Source organism: Ciconia boyciana, chromosome 1 (genome assembly GCF_034638445.1).
Source record: "Ciconia boyciana chromosome 1, ASM3463844v1, whole genome shotgun sequence".
Classification (NCBI taxonomy): domain Eukaryota; kingdom Metazoa; phylum Chordata; class Aves; order Ciconiiformes; family Ciconiidae; genus Ciconia; species Ciconia boyciana.
The window spans coordinates 14833290-14852572 of record NC_132934.1 but is presented as its reverse complement, the minus strand read 5'-3'; the positions used below and the strand labels follow the sequence as shown (position 1 = coordinate 14852572).

Here is a 19283-nt window from a genome sequence, read left to right as displayed (position 1 = left end):
AAAATGTGGTCATTCATTTTACACCTGTATTTAACATTACCCTCTCCTTTAATATCACACTCAATTCATATGATAAATAGGAAATGGTAGACTACCTACCATCTGGGTCAGTGTTGGAAAGTCTATTGAGACTTAGCCTCGATGAAGGATTTACCAAGGACCTTGACATGCAGATGAGCTCCTCGTATAAATTTCTGGTTTAGGAAACTGTTTTCTAAGGAGGATACATAAGGAGGATACGTCATGTTGTAATAAGTAACATTACATAGTTACCACATGTGACTCAGGACTATTACAGATCCACATTTCTCAGACTTAGAAAGCAGAAAATGATGTGAATCTTACTGCATTTATCTGCAGCATTGATGCTTCCCAAGCTCTGCCAGTAGAAAAGATCATCTTTTGGCTTCCAGGGGCCCAGCTGGGAGAATAGTTCCTATCCTCCATAGCTTTTCCTTTTGGAGAAGCTACACAACAAGGTGAAAGTTATAAGAAGTTCAGGAACTGCACTTGCCCTTGGCCATTTATGGACCAGCATCTTCACATCTTGCTCACCTTCCTGTATACCTCCATATAAAAGAGGCAAAATATTTCTCTGCATTAGCTTCTACACCCCTACTAGTGATTCTGATTATCAATAAAATAATTTTCCACATGTAAAGATTGAAGCTATGTATTTGTCATCTGACTTCACCTAAGATTTTCCATTCAATAATTTTTCTCTATCCCTGGATTTCTTGTATTTAATCTATCTCTTGAAATCTACCTCCTCACACAGAAGTTCTTTGATTCAGTGACCATAGGTAGTGCACTGAATAGGGCTAAGCACATTTTTAAAAGTTTACACAATAACAACAGCTGCTGAGTTAAATCTTGAGAGGGACTGAGCATGTCTAGTTCCTCTCCTAGCAGTGCTGTTGGCAGGTACAAAGCACGTCTGGGATTTGAATGATTATGCTGAGACTCCTAAAGCCTCAGAAATTTTAGGGGACAGAGAATCTAGAAAGTGTATATGTCTGAAACACGTCAGTATGATGAGTGCACGCTGTAAAAAACAAGGGAAAAGGAGTTCAGAGAGATGCTAACGGCATCTTTGCACGTAGCACATTTTAGAGCTGTGGATGTGCAGCTGTCACAAACCTTTGAACATTTCAGTATTCAGTAAGTCACATGGAAACACTTGATTATTTGCAAAAGTGTGTATAGAGTTTCATACAGGCAGACCTTAAAATTTTACCTGAAGATTATTACTTTTATAAACACTGGACTTGAATGTATGTCGTTGCACTGGTCAACAGGAAGTGAGAGGGGATGCCTGTAGAACAATGTTGACCTGAGCCAAGCACCTTAAACGAAGGCATGCTCTGTCTTTGAAGCTATCTGAGGTACATACAGAATGCAGTTTTGTTCTGAGAGCTGCTATATAATCAGGCCTCTCTTGTATTCATTTTATTTTTTGCAGCAGAACGCTGTTTCACATTTGTCCTTTGATTTGTTATGGGGCAAACATTCAGTCTGGCAAGCAGCTTGCCAGGTTGGAGAGGAGATGGTGGAGAAGGGAGGAGTTGCCTTCCATAGCAGGAGGCTGCAAAAAGACTGGAAGCAATAGGGAGAAATAACATTCTTTATCCTTAATTTAATGAGTTCTTAGTATCAATTGCATTGCTCCTTTTTTAACATTTTAATGATTTTTATGTTCACCTTTTCAGTAGGAAACTTTGGCGTTTAAGCATCAAAGAGGTTTTTTTTAATATCACTTCGTTACTCACTGAAGTTTCAGTACTTAATTATTGTGAAATGTTCTGAAGAATCTGAGCTCCAAATGGAGTTGATGTACCCAGTAAAGGTCCAGCAGAGGAGGAGTGGTTGTTTTTGTTGTAAAAAATTATCACAATACATTATTAATAAAATATAAAGATAAAATGGTGATAAAATGATAAAATTGGAATTTTTAACATTCTCTGTCAATTCATTGACTTTTTTCCTGCAAAAAATTGAATGAGCTGTTTTTTTTCATTGTTCAGAATTTATTCTAGTCACTGCAAAGTTGTTCTTTTTTTAAACTGTAAATCAAAGGAAAAAGAAATTCTCCGCAGATGTTGTATGTGTTTGATGTATTAGACACATTTTTGCAGTCTACTGCCTGAAACCTAGGGAATTCATTAACTCACAAGTTGCTGCCAAGGAGGGAAGCGGTCACATTTCCCAAGCTGGTGTGCCTGTCCCCTGGCTGGGGGATGTGGTAGGGCAGTCTTTGTCCTCCCTTGTATTTCGCTGGCTCTGGAGAAGGGGGGATTCTTCAAACTGAAGGGCTGTTCTTGTTTCGCCCCTGACAGCGTCTGTTATTTAATTAACCTGATAAAGTCTGTAGCTTGGTTTCCCATTGTGCAGCCAGAGATGATGATAGATGAGAGCTGGTGCTCTGCATCAGTCCCAGGGGCCCCTTCCCCACATCACTGAAGTCACTGGCTTTAGCACAAACTTCAAAGAGAGAGGGACAAGACCCACAGCTTTGGGAAAGAAGCAGAGTTACCACCTTTCACCCTCAGCAAAGCAAAGCAGTTGTCTAAATAGCACTCGCCCTGTGAAGGACCTCTCTGGGCATATTTTTGGACACATCTGTCTCAGCAGGGCACCACTGGATAGTCTTCAGCCGTGAGACCAGGGCAGCGAGCCTGAGCATCAGTCAAGTGGGTTTCTTTGAGGATGTTAATGCCACCCCTCCCAATTAGCCAAGGAAGGCAAATAAAGACTTAAAATGGCAGTACAGTGTGGCAAGAGATGGCCAAACCTCATCGGCATCTAGTGTCTTGCAATAAACAAGAGTCAGTAAAATACCATCTCCCTGGATTTCCCTGCTACTGCTCTCCAGAAAAGAGGGTCCACCCAGGGGAGCCTTGAGCATTCTCTGTAGCCATCCTGACCCAACGGGCTTTAGCATCACTTGGGGATTTGAGCCGAAAGGTGCAACTGTGTGAATGATGGAAAACCTCATGTGTATGTTTCTGTGGGGAATTAACTGAAAAACCCTGAGCGAGAAGGTTGTGGTCATTTGTAAAAGATACAGGCATCACTGCCATCACCCGCTGCATCCTGTCATTTCCATCCCAAAAATGGAAGCTGGTTTAGAATTTAATAGCCCTCGGGATAAGTAACTTATATAACCCTGAGCTATAGTCTGTGATTCTCACCAGTACCTGAATGGGATTTCAGATGTTGCTTTCGATCTATAAACTGCTAAATGGTTTGCTTGTGAGATGGCCCCCCTCCCTGCGCCATGCTGCTGGCATGGCAGTCCCTGGAGAGGCACCAGGTGGAGCAGCGTGTTTGTGTCAGAAAGGATTCGTCCCCCTCCTTGGTGGAAATCTCTGGCTTGCAAACTCCTTCCACCTCTGGGGGTTAAGAGAAATTGCTGGGTTCACATTTCAGAAGGATTGCCATCAAAAACAGTTGTAGAGGATTCTGAGAGGCAGAGATAGGTTTTATTTCTCTGTTGTTGTTTGAATTGCAACAAGTAAATAGAAGAAATACCAACCACTGTAAACTTTCTGAGATAATATCACCTAACAGCTAACAGTGACCTTGTTGAGCATGGAGGTACCTGCTACCGTTTCCTTTTCCTTTTGATCCTATTAGCAATGTTTCAGCCCATGTCACTATTTTCTGAACTGAAGGTTCAATATTTGAAGTAACCTGGAACAAGGCATTTCCTTCTGATAAGTACATTCAAAAGAATAGTTTCAACATTTACTGTTTAATGTACTAGGATTAAAGCTGTAGTAATCCACTCAAGTAAGATTGCCTTACTTTAAGCCTAAGGATGTTAAACAAACAACCAAGTTTGCGCTAATTTGTAGGAAACTATGGAGGGGCTGTTATAGGGGAGAAGATTGCTGTCTGATATTGTTTTTTTGTTAAAAAATACAGTTCTTTTGTCTAATTATGAACTGCAGTGAATTCCAGAGGGAGGGATTAATAGATGACATTTACATTCATCCATGTATTAGAGGCTGATTCAAAAAAAAATCAAAGGAATGTATACTGGTAAAACCACTGAAGGTTGCTGCTTTTATTTCAGATCAGAAGAAGAGTTCATGAATCCAAAGCTCATCTGCTTTTTTCCAAGTGGATGTGCCTGTCTACTAAAAGATAACACCTTTCTCTAAAAGCTTCATTTTGCTTATTAAAGCACAGCATTTTTCCTTCAGGTTTTATTTTCTTTTAGCTCTGTAATGGGTGTAAATCAGGTAATGGAATAACACTGATTTACAGCAGCTGCGATCCAGCTCCTCCTTTAAAAATGCAAATAATTCCTCTGGTATTGGTCTGATGAAGAATGACAGCAGTAAATACATGGAGCCTTGTAGTAAATATGAAGTCAGCCTTGGCTCAAGCAGAGGTCAGCTCCAATGTTTTCATTGGCATTAATTCTAATTACTCAATGGCATATTCTTGGGTTTTTTTCACTCTGTGTTGCTGTGATGAAACACATGGCAGAGGTATTTCTCCGTCTGTTAGCACCTTGCAGTGAGCCATTAACATGTGTTACTATTTATCTTCCCCATCTTTCTCGTAGGAATTATGTCTGACCACCAGTTTGGAAACCAGTTTATGTGCAGCGTGGTTGCGTCACATGTGAGCCATCTCCCGACTACAAACCTCAGTTTTGTGTGGATTGCTCCACCTGCGGGGACAGGCTGTGTCAACTTCATGTACGTATACACGCAATGCCTATGAGAAGCTAATCACTTTGGAGATAATGAAATGATCTAACCTGCTTGCACTAGGACCTTATGGACCAAGGAGTCAGTCCTGCAAAGTGTAGACTTCAATAAGAAGAATATTGAGTTATTCCTGGCAGATGAGTTTCTGTGCATATTAGGACTTTATATTTCAAAGCATGTAAGGAGATAGTTTTGTAACGTAGCATGCCATCAGAGAAATAATGTACAAGTGTATCAAGCCTAGCATTTCAGTAGAAATGTATTCCTCTTAGTAATTAATCATATCATCAATCCTTTCAGTATACAGCACATTTCCATTGACCTAACTTTTTATGTTTCATTTAATAAGTTAGAACATCGCACAGACTTATTATTCAGATTGTTAGCATCACCATAAAATACAACTATTCAAGAGTAGTCATACTCAAGTATTTACTGTTCCTAATAATAAACACTTTTAACTTCTGCTTAATTCAGCTAGTTTACAACCTGGAAAAACCCAAGAGGTTATTCTTACAGGTTTTTTGGTAACTTCTTTTAAAGACCAAAGACATCATTTGATTATTTAGTACCATATAAAGCACTAACAAAATACACAGCTCAACATAAATTATTAGAATATATTGCTGTATTTTACCTTAAAGTAATTTCTAATTATTTGTCCCAAAATTTTGGTAGATCAGATTTGAGAGAGAAAATACACCTAGAGTGGAATTGAAAGTAGAAAATATTGCAAGTTTGACCCATTCACAGAAAAAACGCCAGGCTGCTCCCTAATTAGATAAGTGAACTGCTGCAACATTTCAGTGTGAGACCTTTTCTGTGTTCCTGTGACTGTCCTGTTTGCCAAAACAAGTTTTCCTCTGAATATTATTCCCTTTCTATCTATACTGGGAAGCTGCAGGTAAGTGCCCCACATAATCAAGTTGTTTTACCTCTTAACTTGTTGTAAAAAGTAAGAAGTGAGTGACTGACTTCTTTGAGAACATAAGTTGCTGATTGTGAACACAGTACCTGTTGATTGACTGATCTGCATCTTTGATATTCCCCTTTTCCTACATAATGCACATTTTTGGCCTATACTGTTACAGTGCATTATTTATTAGCTGCAATGACAATGTCAAGACACTTTTATTTCTAACTCTCTTTTTCTTCTAAATGTCTAACAGTAAATGGGGAAAAAAATTAGTTTTGATGAGTGGTAACTAACTTCTGAGAATGCATTTGTCTCATTAACTTCTACAGTGTACCAGAGAAGCTGTTTACAATATTTAAGATTCCCATTCAGTATTTGACAAAAGTCAAATCTGATGAAATATTTGAGGAAATACTGTCACTGTTTTACTTAAATTCTGTGTCAGAAAAGTTAGCCTCATAAAATAGTTGTATATACCTTGAGGAAATCTGTCAACTATGTTTTTTCTGTGGAAAATCTGTGAATTTTATACTTCCTTTAATTCCTCTCTAAAAATAGCTTCCTTCGTCGATCAGGTTGTAGCAGCTAAATTTGTTCTTTGAGCTACCTGAGAAAAATGAGATGAGATGTGCATCTTCTCTGCATACTCTTGCTTACTCCCTTTCTTTATTGGATTTTTGCTTTTCCTGGCATTCAAGAAATAATTGTTGGTCCTAGCTTGCACAGTGACTGTGAATGTATTTATTTATATGACCTGACTCTCCATTTTTATATGAGTGACCCTCCATTGCAAATTTTGAGGTCAGTTTATAAACAGTTATTCATTTTCCTGTGACTGATTTATTTTTTTTTTTTATCCATGGTTTTGTATTGGGGTTTTTGTTCATGTTTGTCATTGTTGAAGAAGAGCTGACAAATAGCTCTATAGAAATACAAATACTACTACGACTGCTGATTCCCATTTAAGTGAAATTAAAGGGGCACTTTCTAAGGCAGTGAGTACTTGCCTATCTTGAAATCAATGGAAGGTTCATCATTGGCTTCAGTGGAAACAGAGTTAGGTCAGCACCGAACAGTTTTGGAAATGCAATCTGTAATTCCTTGTCTGTATAAGCCATAATGTGCATTAGCACCTCTTCACAAATGGTGTTGTTTGCACTGTTAGTAAAGTCCTTAGCCATGCTGCAGTGTGCAGAACATATATAGCAGAAATCTGAATTTAATCTTGACTATGTAATTTGCAGCATGTACACCTACATATGTCAGCAGCCCAGGTGCAGAGGCACCCGAACTATCTTTCCTTGCTATCCATGAAGCTGGCAGGTCTGAGAGGTCTGATCCTGCCCTGACAAGCCCAGCAGTGCAGCTGTGCCCAGGGTCCCTGGCCCAGGTGTCCATCAGTCTCAGCGGCTTTACAGACTGCCTCACCCCATGGTATAAGGATGCTCCATGGGTGATACTTGTTTATCTTTGAGGATGAGCAAAATGATGCAGTTTATATCAGTTTGGTGGCCTGTAGGACGTATTCAGACAAGAGTGGAAAGGCTCAGCTTCTCTGAAGTCAGTGTTTACTCCAGGATCACACTTGGCTGCAGGACTTCTGGGGAAATGGGATCATCAGTTGAAGGAAATGAAGGGAAGAGGAATATGTTTTACCTCTAATCCTCCTCCTCATTTTTTCTTCAGCTGTCCACACTTTCTTGCCTCAGCTGTTGTTTCCCCTGCCTACTAAATCACAAGTTGCGGTAAACAAAGCTATATTTTTGGTGCAGTGTTAGTCTGCCTGCCTTACCCAATTCTCTGACTTCAGGATTTCCAGAGTTGGCTCTACCTTGTTCATCTCCATTTGCTCCTCTATAGCAAATAATTAACTTAAACAAGGTTTTTTAACACTTGAGACTACCAGTCTAGTTTAAATTTAATATGAATTAAATTTATTTTAATTTAAGTTTAATTTAATATAAATTAAAAGTATTTACAAAAGGTAGCTGAATTTATAGACTGTCAACAGTGCAACAGAGATAAGAGCTTCCTACACTGTTACCAACACGTCTGTGATTCAAATCAGCTCATTAGTCTTTGACCTCTCTGGGGATGTATAATAAGGTTATTAATTAGCACCAGCTTTAGTGGTGCAATCTTTGCAGTGTTGATACCTCTCCCTGGACACTTCTCAGGAAGAAATGGACAAAGGTCACCAGGCGGATCTCCCACAGGACACTGCACGGCTAGCTTTTATTAACTGCTCATACCATTGGCCTGCTCATGCTTCCACTGGGAGCATGGACATGACACAGGGAAGTCATGACCCTATAGACGTCATGGGCAAAATTCCCGTTCACTTCATCCATGTCTTTTGGTGTGCTCTTCCAGAGCTCAGTCGTGGAAAAGACTGAGCCTGTAAGAAACAAGATTTGTGTGGTCATGCTGTCAGTCCGTCCTCCCCTGTAGCTCTTGTACCCATTGGTAACCAAACAAACATGACAAAGGGGCTGGCATGTCAAGATACTAAGTTTCATAAAAATCAGCAGCCATGTAGAGCATTTCTACCAGTAAATTCGGGCATTCCCAGCAACAGTCCTGCCTGCTACAACATGATTGTCTATAAACTGCCAGAAATTTTCCTGTTTCTGCCTGTTCCTTTCCTGTTTCCTGTTCCTGCCTGTAGGCAGTTTCCAGCTACCAGCCCAGCATGCATTTCCCAGGCATGGCTAAGGAGGATGGCTCCTGGCCACATTTAGTTTATTAGCACAGCCAGCCATGGACACCCGAAGTATTGCTGCTGCTGCTGTGGGAAAGGAGGGTAGCGAACCTTTCATCCTCTGGGACAAGGGGAACTGGGAATGCTGTGGGGAGGAACATGGGGCTCTGTCCCATGGGGGGTTCCTGCAAGGAAGATGGGCTTGTTCCTGTGGATGGGAGACGCAGTGATGCAGCAAACTGGGATTCACACCTCATACAGCAGCTTGCCAGCACAGCACTCAGTTTCTTTCCTTCCCCGCTGGAAGGTTCTTCATCTCTACAATTTGTTGTAGTCCAGTTCTTGATATTGCACATAGCGCTGTGTCACTGCTGAATCTGAATATAATTTTGCCTGTTGGAGCCACGCATCTTTCCTTGGCTCAGCATTTCACTCGGCAAGCTCCCTCCCCAATTTCACCAGGGCAAGGGATGCTGCAGAGCCCTGTGCTCCAAGGGAAGGCTGCTGGAGCCGACCTGCTTCTATGCAAAATCAGGCAATAGCCATTTTTGTACACTGACCATGTGCAAACTGTTGCTTATTCTCTTCCTTTTTTTTTGTCCATTTATTAGCCATTATGGCTAATAAATATTTAGAAGCACCCTTTTATAAAATACCCTTCTAACAGAAAAACAGAAAGCCACTGGTGTCCCTGTAGTACATCTCAGTGTAGTCCTTCAGTATTTTTTCACCATTGATATATCAAGATGAAGTGAGGAAATAAAAGCTAAAATGCATCATTTATTCCAGAATAGTTTTCTTAGCCTTAACTTAGGACTGTTTTAAACAGGTGTTGAGCACCAGGAGCTCCTAAGCAAATTGCCAGGATCCGTAAATGCTGTTTACCACCAAAAAATAGCAGGTCCTCCTTTACACTAACGAGTTGTTTCTCTGATTGTGTGCAAATGTTTAAAACGTTATCTTCATAATCCTTCAGCTAGGTTTCACTGTTTGCAATTTCTGCTCTAAGCTCACACTAACCTAGTTAAAGCTCAGCCTGTCAGGGGGATGATAATGGCTGTTAAGCAGGGTGGCACACTGAGTTACATCTAAGTTTGTTAAGCTTGTTGTTTTATAGATGGCTTAACTTACTAGTTTGTAAAAGTGATAAAGCTGATCTAAATTGCAAAAGCATATTGTGTTTTGACCCTCAGCATGGTTTATTGCAGAAGTTCCAGCTATAGAATAGGTTGCTATAGAAATTACTTTGGAAAATAAGTGTTTTTCTTATATAGCCATTTTGCCAGTCATTGAACAGGTATCTTACCATTCTGATTGTGTCTATTCATATATTCACCATAACCTCTATTAATAGTGGACAGATTTCAAAATATATCTATCAGTTTGCAAGATTTGAATTCTGCACAGTACAATTATATAGATATTTTCTGATCATTAAAACATTATTTAAAAGCTACCTACCAAAGCTGGTCTGGACTTCTGTACTGCTGTCTGCCTGGGTCTGTGGGCAGTGTCTAATAACCCATGTAAGAGATGTGACCTATCACAACTGATCTTAAAATTCTGTACGTTGAGAAGTCTTTGAAAGTACTAAAAGGCCCAATTGTATATTATTTGACACCTAATTAGCACAGCTTATGGTGCAAATGGCTAAAAGGAAACAGGAATAGCTGTGGTGGTGTCCCCCTATGAAGACAGAGGAGAGAGAGCTGTGGTTGCTGAGGCAGGCACTGGCACATCACTTCTGAAACAGGAGCAACTGATTCCCAGCACAGCTCCTGGAAGAAGTTTGGGACTGAATGCTGAGGGAGACAGCTGAACGATTGAAAGAAACTTGGAAGAAACTTTCAAGAAAGAGATGTGTTTTTCACCGAGAGTATGCCTTTTCCCATAATCACCTAATGATACAACTCCTTTCTGGGAAATTTGAAGTATCCTGTTCCAGAACTGGTCTTTTCATGCCCATGTGTTTAAGCCTGTTTCTAGGAACTGGCAACTGTGTTAATGTATGAACTTGAAATATCATGCTGTACAAACACTACAGAGCATAAAGACTGTGATTGAGAGGCCTGGTTACCTATTTAAAACATTTATAGAAAACCCATGATAAGAATTACGGAAATATTGAATAAACATCCAAGAAGATTACATGGTATGCTATATTAGTCCTCTAGCCAGGGTGGGAAAGGGCTATATTGTCTGAAGGAACCACATTCCCCTGGTAAACCACGTAGCTAAACTGTTATTTAAGACACTGTTTACTGGTTTTTTTCATTTGTTTGAAAGAAATACAGAGGAATATCTTCAAGATTAAGTACACAATTATGCTTACTCTATACACAATGATAATACACACAAATATTAAAACTGGAAAGTAAACAGAAAATAACAAATATCAAAACTAAGGTCCCTTAGGTCCCTTGTATTTTTATATAATCACTCAACTCTTAATTATATGGTCATGTAAGTTTTCATCCCTCATGTTCTCATGATGAAACAGAATTGTACAATGAAATAAATTGTTGTTCATAGCATCCTAGTTGGTGCTATGATTTGCAGTCTTTGCAATTGGTTGAAGAGTGTGTCATAACGCACGTGGAAACCTTAATTAATAGACAGCCTTGGCTTTGGGGTTCTGTGAAGCACCAGTTCCCTTCTTCAGTTAGGTGCTGCCCTTCTCTTCCTACTCCTTATTGCAAGGTAGGGGTGAAGCAGGATATTTCTTACCACTCTTTTGGTATTGTGGACTGTGTTTGAGATAAGGGTGGTACAGGCACCAAATAAGATACAGTCCTTGCTTACAGTCAGGGTAGTTCTGATATTAGCCCAGTGTTGCAGTCGTTTTATTTTTCCATATTGCTTATAACTTATGCCTTGTGGAAAAAAATAAATCATCAGTAATTGTTCCTTGTTGGTGTGCCAGTTTAGTGGAACTATGAAGAAAAATTGCTCCTTTGCTTGGTTTTCCACTTCCCTGGTAGAGGCATTGTTGTACTGTCAATCAGCATTATGTGTAACATTCTGAAAATCACGAGCCAATATTTGATTCAGATCTTGGCTCTGCTGTCGTGTCCCATTTTGGTGTGGTGCCCAGATTACCTCCTTCATCTGTGTTTGTTAATTTTCCAGTGAAATGCAAACACCATGGCTGGAATCATTGTTGCTCCTCTAAGTATGACCCCAAGCAACATAGACTCAACTGAATGTGCAGAATTAGATTTAGCTTGTCTATTAGTTTTGTCTATTTTGTGTGGTGGTAAAGCAAACAGAGATGACCAATGAGGAATTCTGGATGTTTTCAGAAACTTTGTTAGCAGAAGATAGTAGCACAAAGTGTACTGTGATGAGGGAATATTCAGAAGTGTTCAGAGCAAAGGAAGAAAACCATGAGGAAGGATAGAAACTGGTTGCACCTGATTTTCCACTCCTTGAAGGCATTTTAAGTTGGTTTCAACTGGAGATAGGATATGCAGATATCTCCAGGTAGGTATTTATGTGTGAGCTATGTGTCTGTAACTCCCTTGAGAGTTAATGGGGGTGCAGTCTGATTCCATAGACATCTAGGGCCTGACATTCAGTGCTATATCTAGAGAGAGGTACCTGCAAGTCTAGGACTCTGTAGCTCTACTAGTTTCCTTAGGACATTCCAAATTATTTTAGATATATTTAGGCAGCTGAATCAAGCCCTAAGTCTCCACTGACCAAAATGGATCACTAGCTACCTAGTTCCCATGTAGACCTTTATATAGGTGCCTATTTTAAGCTTTTTTAAATCTGGATCTGAATCCCACCCAGACAGACTCAGCTGCCTAAACATAAGCACCTTGTGCCAAATAATGAAAATGAATTTTTCATCCCTACCACCCTCAACAGTTGGTAGCTTTGTCTGTGTCAAGAATTTGCAATGAGCGGGCTGCTCAACAGTTGAAATCTGCTGAAGCGTATGAATAAAAAAGGCAACTTTGTAAAGTTCATAAAATCTTGCAATTTTTTTCCCTTTTCGTTGGAGGTAAAGCCTGCTGTCTAATATTCCCTTAGATATCTGATACTCTTACTAAAAACCCACTTTAATGAGAGGAATATTCAGTTTTTAATGTTTTCTCCAAGTTTGCAGACAACTGGCCATTTGCTATTTTAAGCTCCTCATGCTGTGTAGGCCCAAGAAAAGCAGAACCAACAAAGCCAAGAAGAATGGATATGTGAACATTTATTAAAAATAAAAGCACATGAAAATTCTATTGATAAGTTAGTTGGACTTAAATCAGAAGATGAGCAAAAAGCATAAAATGCTACTTTCATCAACATTGTGTAATGCCAGAATAGAAACTGCAAGATGACACAATATTAGGATGGTTTCTTTTCTTCTTATGATACAAATTTAATATATCACATACTTGTAACGTATGATAGCAGAAGGCAGCACAATATAGCCTTTGGCTACTCTGTTAAGATTTTGGCATGGTTCCATATAGGACTCTGGCACCTCCTGCATGAAATAAAATGAAATTCAGTCATTTTCTACTGGTATTATCTAAATAATAAAACAATCACAGTGAGAATTACTTCCCTTCTTACAAATGTTCATTTGGCAATTCTAGAAGCAGAGATTAGGTTTTACTTTCTTCCCTTTCTGAGTGATGTACCCATTATTTTTGTGCACGAGACCATCAATTTACAATCTGCAGTACAGTTATCAGTAGTTGTGTTTAAAATTCTCTTTTGAACTTTGTTTTTCTCTCTCTGAAATTTAACCTCAGGGTTATTTTTCAGAGCATATTTTAGTTCATCAGCAACATAAATCTTTGTTTCGTTCAAGGAGGTGCTTTGTTTTCCCCTTTTCCCAAGATGGCTTAATTTTGAAAACACGACTAGACTATAAAATATATTGCACATTCTCCAACAGTTTGCTTCCACTAGGAGGTTTTCCTGTGTAACAGAGGAATTGAATGAAATATCTTTTGGCTGCTAATAATTGATGGATAACAAACCTTTCAAAATGACATCCTAGAAGAAGTATGCTTAATGAAATAGGCACAAAACAGGTTTTGCTAATTCTTTCGGAAATGTTGGTTATATGAAGAGTAAGCAATAAACATACATGGAACCATTCTGTAGGGGTAAACATATCGTGCATAAGAACACTAGTCCAAGCAAAGGCAGAGGACAATCATAAGAGATGATTTAGGAAGCTAAATTTCAGTACTGCAGACAAGCCTGTACAACCGGACACTGTGTCCGCATGGAAGCCCTTTGTAGCTCCGGAATGTCCCCCTGGTTGACTGAGAGAGTCTGATCATTTCAATGCCGTCTCTCAAGTGGATAATACAACAAGTGTCCAGTGCATGAATGAGTTTGAGATAAGTGTTTTGTCTCCATACTTCTTTGGGAAGCACTTGACTTCTTGCAAGGGACTATTACTAAACAACTTCGTGAAGAGCTCGATACTGCAGGATGCTGAGCACTGGCCTTGATCCAGCAGAGCAATCATGCGTGTCCATGCTGTCATCAAAGCCACAGACAACGCTTTCTGTATTTTTTTAAATTCATGCCTTCAGATCACTCGTTTGAAATTTTGCTTTCTTTGTGTACACAGCTGAGAACATACAAGGATGCTCTGTCCATATTCTCAGTTCACACAAGTTAACTTACTTTTCTCGCCTTGTTTGTTTGGGTGAACTTTAAAAGAGTGATCTACAATTATATAGACATGCAGTAATATTCAGCAAGACTTTATGTATGCATATAAAATGTGACAACTTGGATATGGTGAATGTGAAAATCCAATAAGACAAAAAAAATTTTCCCTTTTTCTATACTACGATGGTCCCTTCACATCTAGTTCTAGCAAAATTTTAAAAACAAAAAAGAAAGAAACCTTATACTTGAAGATATAAGAAACATTAAAACAGCTTTTGCTGCCCCCATGCTGGGAAAATTTGGATTTGAGTATTCAGAATGACCATGACCTCAAACTAGCTGACAGAGTGAACTCTAAAACATCTCTCATAATTATTGGTTAAACTGTACTTAACAATAGGGTGTATCGCTCCCTTCTCAGTTTGAGAAACTCAAATCTGTTATCAATATTTAGATAATTCTTATCTCTGGATATAGAATGAAATATAATTCAATCTGTTTATAATTATAAATTAGAAAATATTATAGTAGTAGTATATATAAAACATTACAGAATAAATAATAAGATATAATAATCCTTCTATAACCTCAGTATATACATTATACAAATGTCAGCAGAATGGAATTGCTCTAGGAAAATATTTGATAATATCTGTCTTTATCTGATTGTTTTACAGTATTCACAAATGATAGTTAATTATTTTGATGTCATTCAGAATACAAACATTGCTTATATGCAGTGGTCTATATATGTTCAGGAACTCTGTCCTCCAGAGCCAAAGACCCCTGAGGTCAAGAGAGCTCCAAAGCTTACAGAGGTTTCTAACACAGTCATTATTTGGCAGGTAAAAGAGAAAATATAGAGAGGTAAATGAAATAGTTAATAATAATTATCTTGCTTTGTTTTTCTTCCATTCTTGACATTAGAGAGGTTTAAACCAGAATCTTTTAATAGCTCTCTTCCTTTTTCTCCACTGTCTTGCACTATTTGTCGTCTGGAAAAATGGGAGTCATTCCTGAATGACTCCTGAATGGGAGACTCATTCCTGAATCCAGTGCTGCACATCTGTCTTGCCTCCTTTTCTCTTACAGCCTGGAATATACCCTTTTTGAAAATCCCCTTGATAAGTGGCACCATCATCAGCATCATCAGATGCACAGAGCCTCCCTCCTCTACCATGGCAGCGTGGTTCTTTCAGGCAGTAGCCCACATGGGGTCCATCTGTGTGATGAGAGAGCCATCAGATTTTAACGGGTATCTATTGCTAGCCTGTACATCAATGCATTGGAAAATTCTGTCCTGTGTGGAAGTAAAAAAGGTAATCTGAAAGAGAGATGCACAGCATTAACGTTCAGAATTAATAAACGGTGCACCCATTTCCCAAGTCATCATATATGCCTTAGTAGCCCTGTTAAAAGGCCAGGATGGTGGTATTAAAGTGTTACATTGCTTGCATCTTACTAGGTGTGATTACTTAGTCTGTGGCTGTGGCATACTGGTGGGCCTGCGAGCTGTTTGGGGCAGGGACAGCACCACAGCAGGAGATTTTGGTCCAGCCAACTTTCGCACGTTGGCTGCTCAGCAGTTCCTGGTGGGCAGCAGCTCAGTCATGGGAGCAGAAGTCTCGGACGGATATCAGGATGGCACCTGCTCGCATAATGATGACATAGTGATGTTGTAATGGTGGATGCCATAATGACAGGGTCATCATCATAGCAGCTCTCAGTGAGAGTTCTGTTCCATTCTGTTGTGATACAGAAGAGTTACCACCTAGGAGAAGGCTTGGAGATCCTACAGTAATTCAAATAATAATAAATTTCATTTTAAAAGCAAATTGTTGAAGTATTTCACATGCCGTTTTCTGGCTCTTGTTGCTGATTAATGGCTGTTCTTATAACATATATTTTACAGATACAATACCACCGTAACATTATGAAATAGGGTTTTCCTAACATGGCATTGTTTTGCTTATCGCTCACGAGTGGCTTGGATCCTTTAGTTCTTATCAGGAATGTAACAAATATAACATTTTCTCTTACAGCCTTCTAAATATCCCTCTTAGCTCAACATAAGCTGTTTACCCCAAGTTGTAATGTACATTTACTTGAGACATTTTCTGTGAAAAATGCATTTTTGAAGTCTTAAACAGTAAGCAGCTCTCCAGCAATCTCTGTGATTTCCCACCCAAGTAGGGAAGAGTTAAAAATAGCAAGTTTGAAGAAATGAATAATGGAAGAAAGTCAATTTTTTTTTAATTTTTTTCAGTACTTCACTAGTTTGAGGTCAAATTTTGCCCACATACGACACATCAGTTGCAGTCAGGAACCAAAAACATGCCCCATAAACCCACCCAGCTCCTATCAGCATTAGTGTTTATGCAAAGGATTATAACTGATATGAACAAATTACTTTGCAGAACCTACTTACATGTTCAAAGAGCAATGTCCTAAACGTCCTAAAATGCAAAAGATAAACAGTAGAAACACTTCCAATTAATATCACAGACTGTTTTGCAAAGCAGTGAAGATGTTAAGGCCATAATTTGAACGATGGTTTTAACAAGCAAATAGAGAGAGAATATGTATGGTGAGTTAAGCTGCATAAAGCCTTTCTTCTAAATCCAGATGTAGGCATTAACTTGCATATTTGAGATGGCATGCTTATTTGCTAAGTGCAAAGATGGTTAGAAAAAGGCTTTCCTGACTGAGGATAAAAGCTGGAGTACTCTTTAATTTTGGTTACTGCCAAGCTTATTTCAACAACCACAATAGTTATTTGGCTCCATACCAAAAAGTGGCAATACAGTACTTAGATGTCTATGGATCAAAATTAGATGAAAAATTGCTGTTTCTCATCTCCAAAGCCATTTGCCGCACATTTTATAGGCCTCAAGATGCCTTTTGTAATATGTGATAACAGAGCCAACTGAAGCATCTGCCTGGGAAGAGATTACTTTAATTATGGACTCAATGTCCTATTTTCTGCAAGTGTTCCCCAGGGAATTTCTTACTGCTGGATGAGAGGTGTTATGATGCACATTAAAACCTACAAGTCAAACAAAAGAGGTTGTAAAAGTGAGCCAAGGACACCCATAAAGTCTCCAGTCTTGTGTTCAGTGGCTAAAAAAAATAACCCTGAATTCTGTGATGATAACTTTTTAATTAATCTAACACCTGTTAAGGTAAATTTCCAATATTGTAGAGAAAAAAAAGAATGTTACACAAACTTATCCTTTTTTCCTAATCCTGTTATCTTGTAAATTGATTGATCTATAAAAGTCTTTAAAATATGCACATTTTCCTTTTAATTTTTTCAACATAGTAGTAGTTACTAATGAAGTAATGTGAAAAATGCAGCAAAGAGGTTTCTTGTTAGCTTCTATTTTTGTAACATGCGAAGTTTGTCATTAAGAATTCATTTGCTTTCCACTTGTAGTATCATTGATCACAATTAATTCACTTGATATTAAAGTGGATGTCCTGTATGCTCCTATAGAAATTCTGTATAAATCACCATTGATTTAGCACAGTTTAAAGGCTACTTAAAGTATTTGTCATTCTCTCTTTATCAGTTAGAAGAAAGCCTAGACATCTTCATTAGCAGCTGTTGCAATGACGAGCTAAAAGTTTTTCTTTACACAAAATATGATGGAAGAGCTGTAAAGATGGCTTGAAGATGCTGTGACAGCATGTGAGGTACTGGGAAACTTCCCTAAATTTTGTAAGATTGCCAAAATTAAAAGGGAAAATGACATCTCCAGAAGATACTGAAGTTTAAAACAAAAAAAAACTATTTGAAGTGCATTTAAATCAGAGGGCCATATCTGGTAACATTTGGGAGTCCTGCCTCTTTGATCCTGTACAATTATTAGAAAGGTTTATTCCCTTAAAACAGTAGAGTGAAAGCAATGTCCTTCCTCTATAAATAACATCAACTAACATCAGGGATTTTTCATTTTGCTAATTTTACAGTAACTGTCTTTACTTGAAGCAAAACCAAGTCTGAAAAGGATGTTACATAGTCAGTACTTCCCTGTCTGAGTGAAGGTAGTATGGAGATTTCATAGCTTAGCAAATGGAAGAATTTAGCTAGCCATGCAGCTTCCAGATCCAGGAGGAGCTCCTCTCCTGGGGGAACTGAACGTGTTGGGTAGGGGTCACATGTGTCTTTTCTTCATGGTTTCCAACACCATTTCAGGTGCCTGGGGAGTACCTGCCCCAAGCTTGGTCTCTGCTGTCACATAGCCTAAGCTTGTGAAGCCGGTCACAGCATGACATGCTGGTGAGTGTGGCTCAGAGATACCTGATGTGCATCTGTGGGATTGAATTTGGGTTTGGAGGTGGTAGCATCTGTTCTGTCTGGGCTGTGGGTATGCTCCTTAACTCACATGACATAAGCTTGAGGTAGTGGATGGAGAAAGCTGAAATACCGAAGGTGAATTTTCGTGGAGCTATCCTGGGCTAGAAGGAGCTGGAGCTCAGCTCCCTGCTGCGTACAATGTGGCATGACGTTCTGAAGTCTGTGGGCTGGGACAGGTACCTGTGCAGAGACACATGGACTCCAGTCCCATGGAAGAATTAAGGATTAAAACTCAGAGCTCTTGTCTATCTGCTAGGCTCTTCCTTGTTGATATTTTTCTGACTCCTTCCTCTGGCTTTAAGAAGCTGCACAGTGCCAGGGTTTAATGGAAGGTTTTAGCTTGCAAGTGAGTGGGAAAAGCCCTGCTCTGTGAAGGGAGATCCTTGGACCAAGGTGGGAACTGAGTCAATATCGACTGTTTCTAGGCTCGTGGCTTTGCCTTTTGGTCTGTTACTGAAAAGATGGAGGAAAGGGTCACTAACATCCATGGCTTACTGAAGTGACTGAGGCCACTTTGCTTGGAGCTGGATTCAGGACGTTGTTGAGAGGTAGATGTGCAGGAGCATGGCTGGTCAGCGGTGTCCCTTCTGGGGGTTTGGGAGAGATCCTCTGCCTTCATCAGGCTGTGGAAACTACACGTGCCTGAGTCCATATGCCTAGGAAACTTTCAGTGAGGCACCCTGGTGCATCTGGAGCTGGGCTCCCTGGGCTGCTGTCCCAGGCTCGTGTGCCCTACATACCACCAGATCCCCCTGCGGCACTCAAGGCATGCTGAAAGACACGTGAAATTTCAACCATGGGGTCTACAAGGGCAACCATTTCAGCTGTGACACTTTTCCTTGCCAGCAGCCATGAAATCTGTTTAGGTATTTTCCTGCTTGCCAGGGAGAGCTGACCTTTCCCTTGGGTGAAGTGCCCTGCTTTGGAGCTACTGTCCCTTCGCTC

At 39.5% G+C, this 19283-nt stretch overlaps 1 protein-coding gene across 1 annotated transcript in view; it reads left to right on the top strand.

Annotated features, from left to right (window-relative positions):
* The window catches only part of RELN (reelin), a 293911-nt gene that overhangs the window by 78465 nt on the left and 196163 nt on the right, over positions 1 to 19283 (top strand). The window contains exon 3 of the mRNA XM_072867100.1: positions 4577 to 4712. Coding sequence (XP_072723201.1) covers positions 4577 to 4712 — 136 coding nt within the window. The remainder of the gene's footprint in view (positions 1 to 4576; positions 4713 to 19283) is intronic.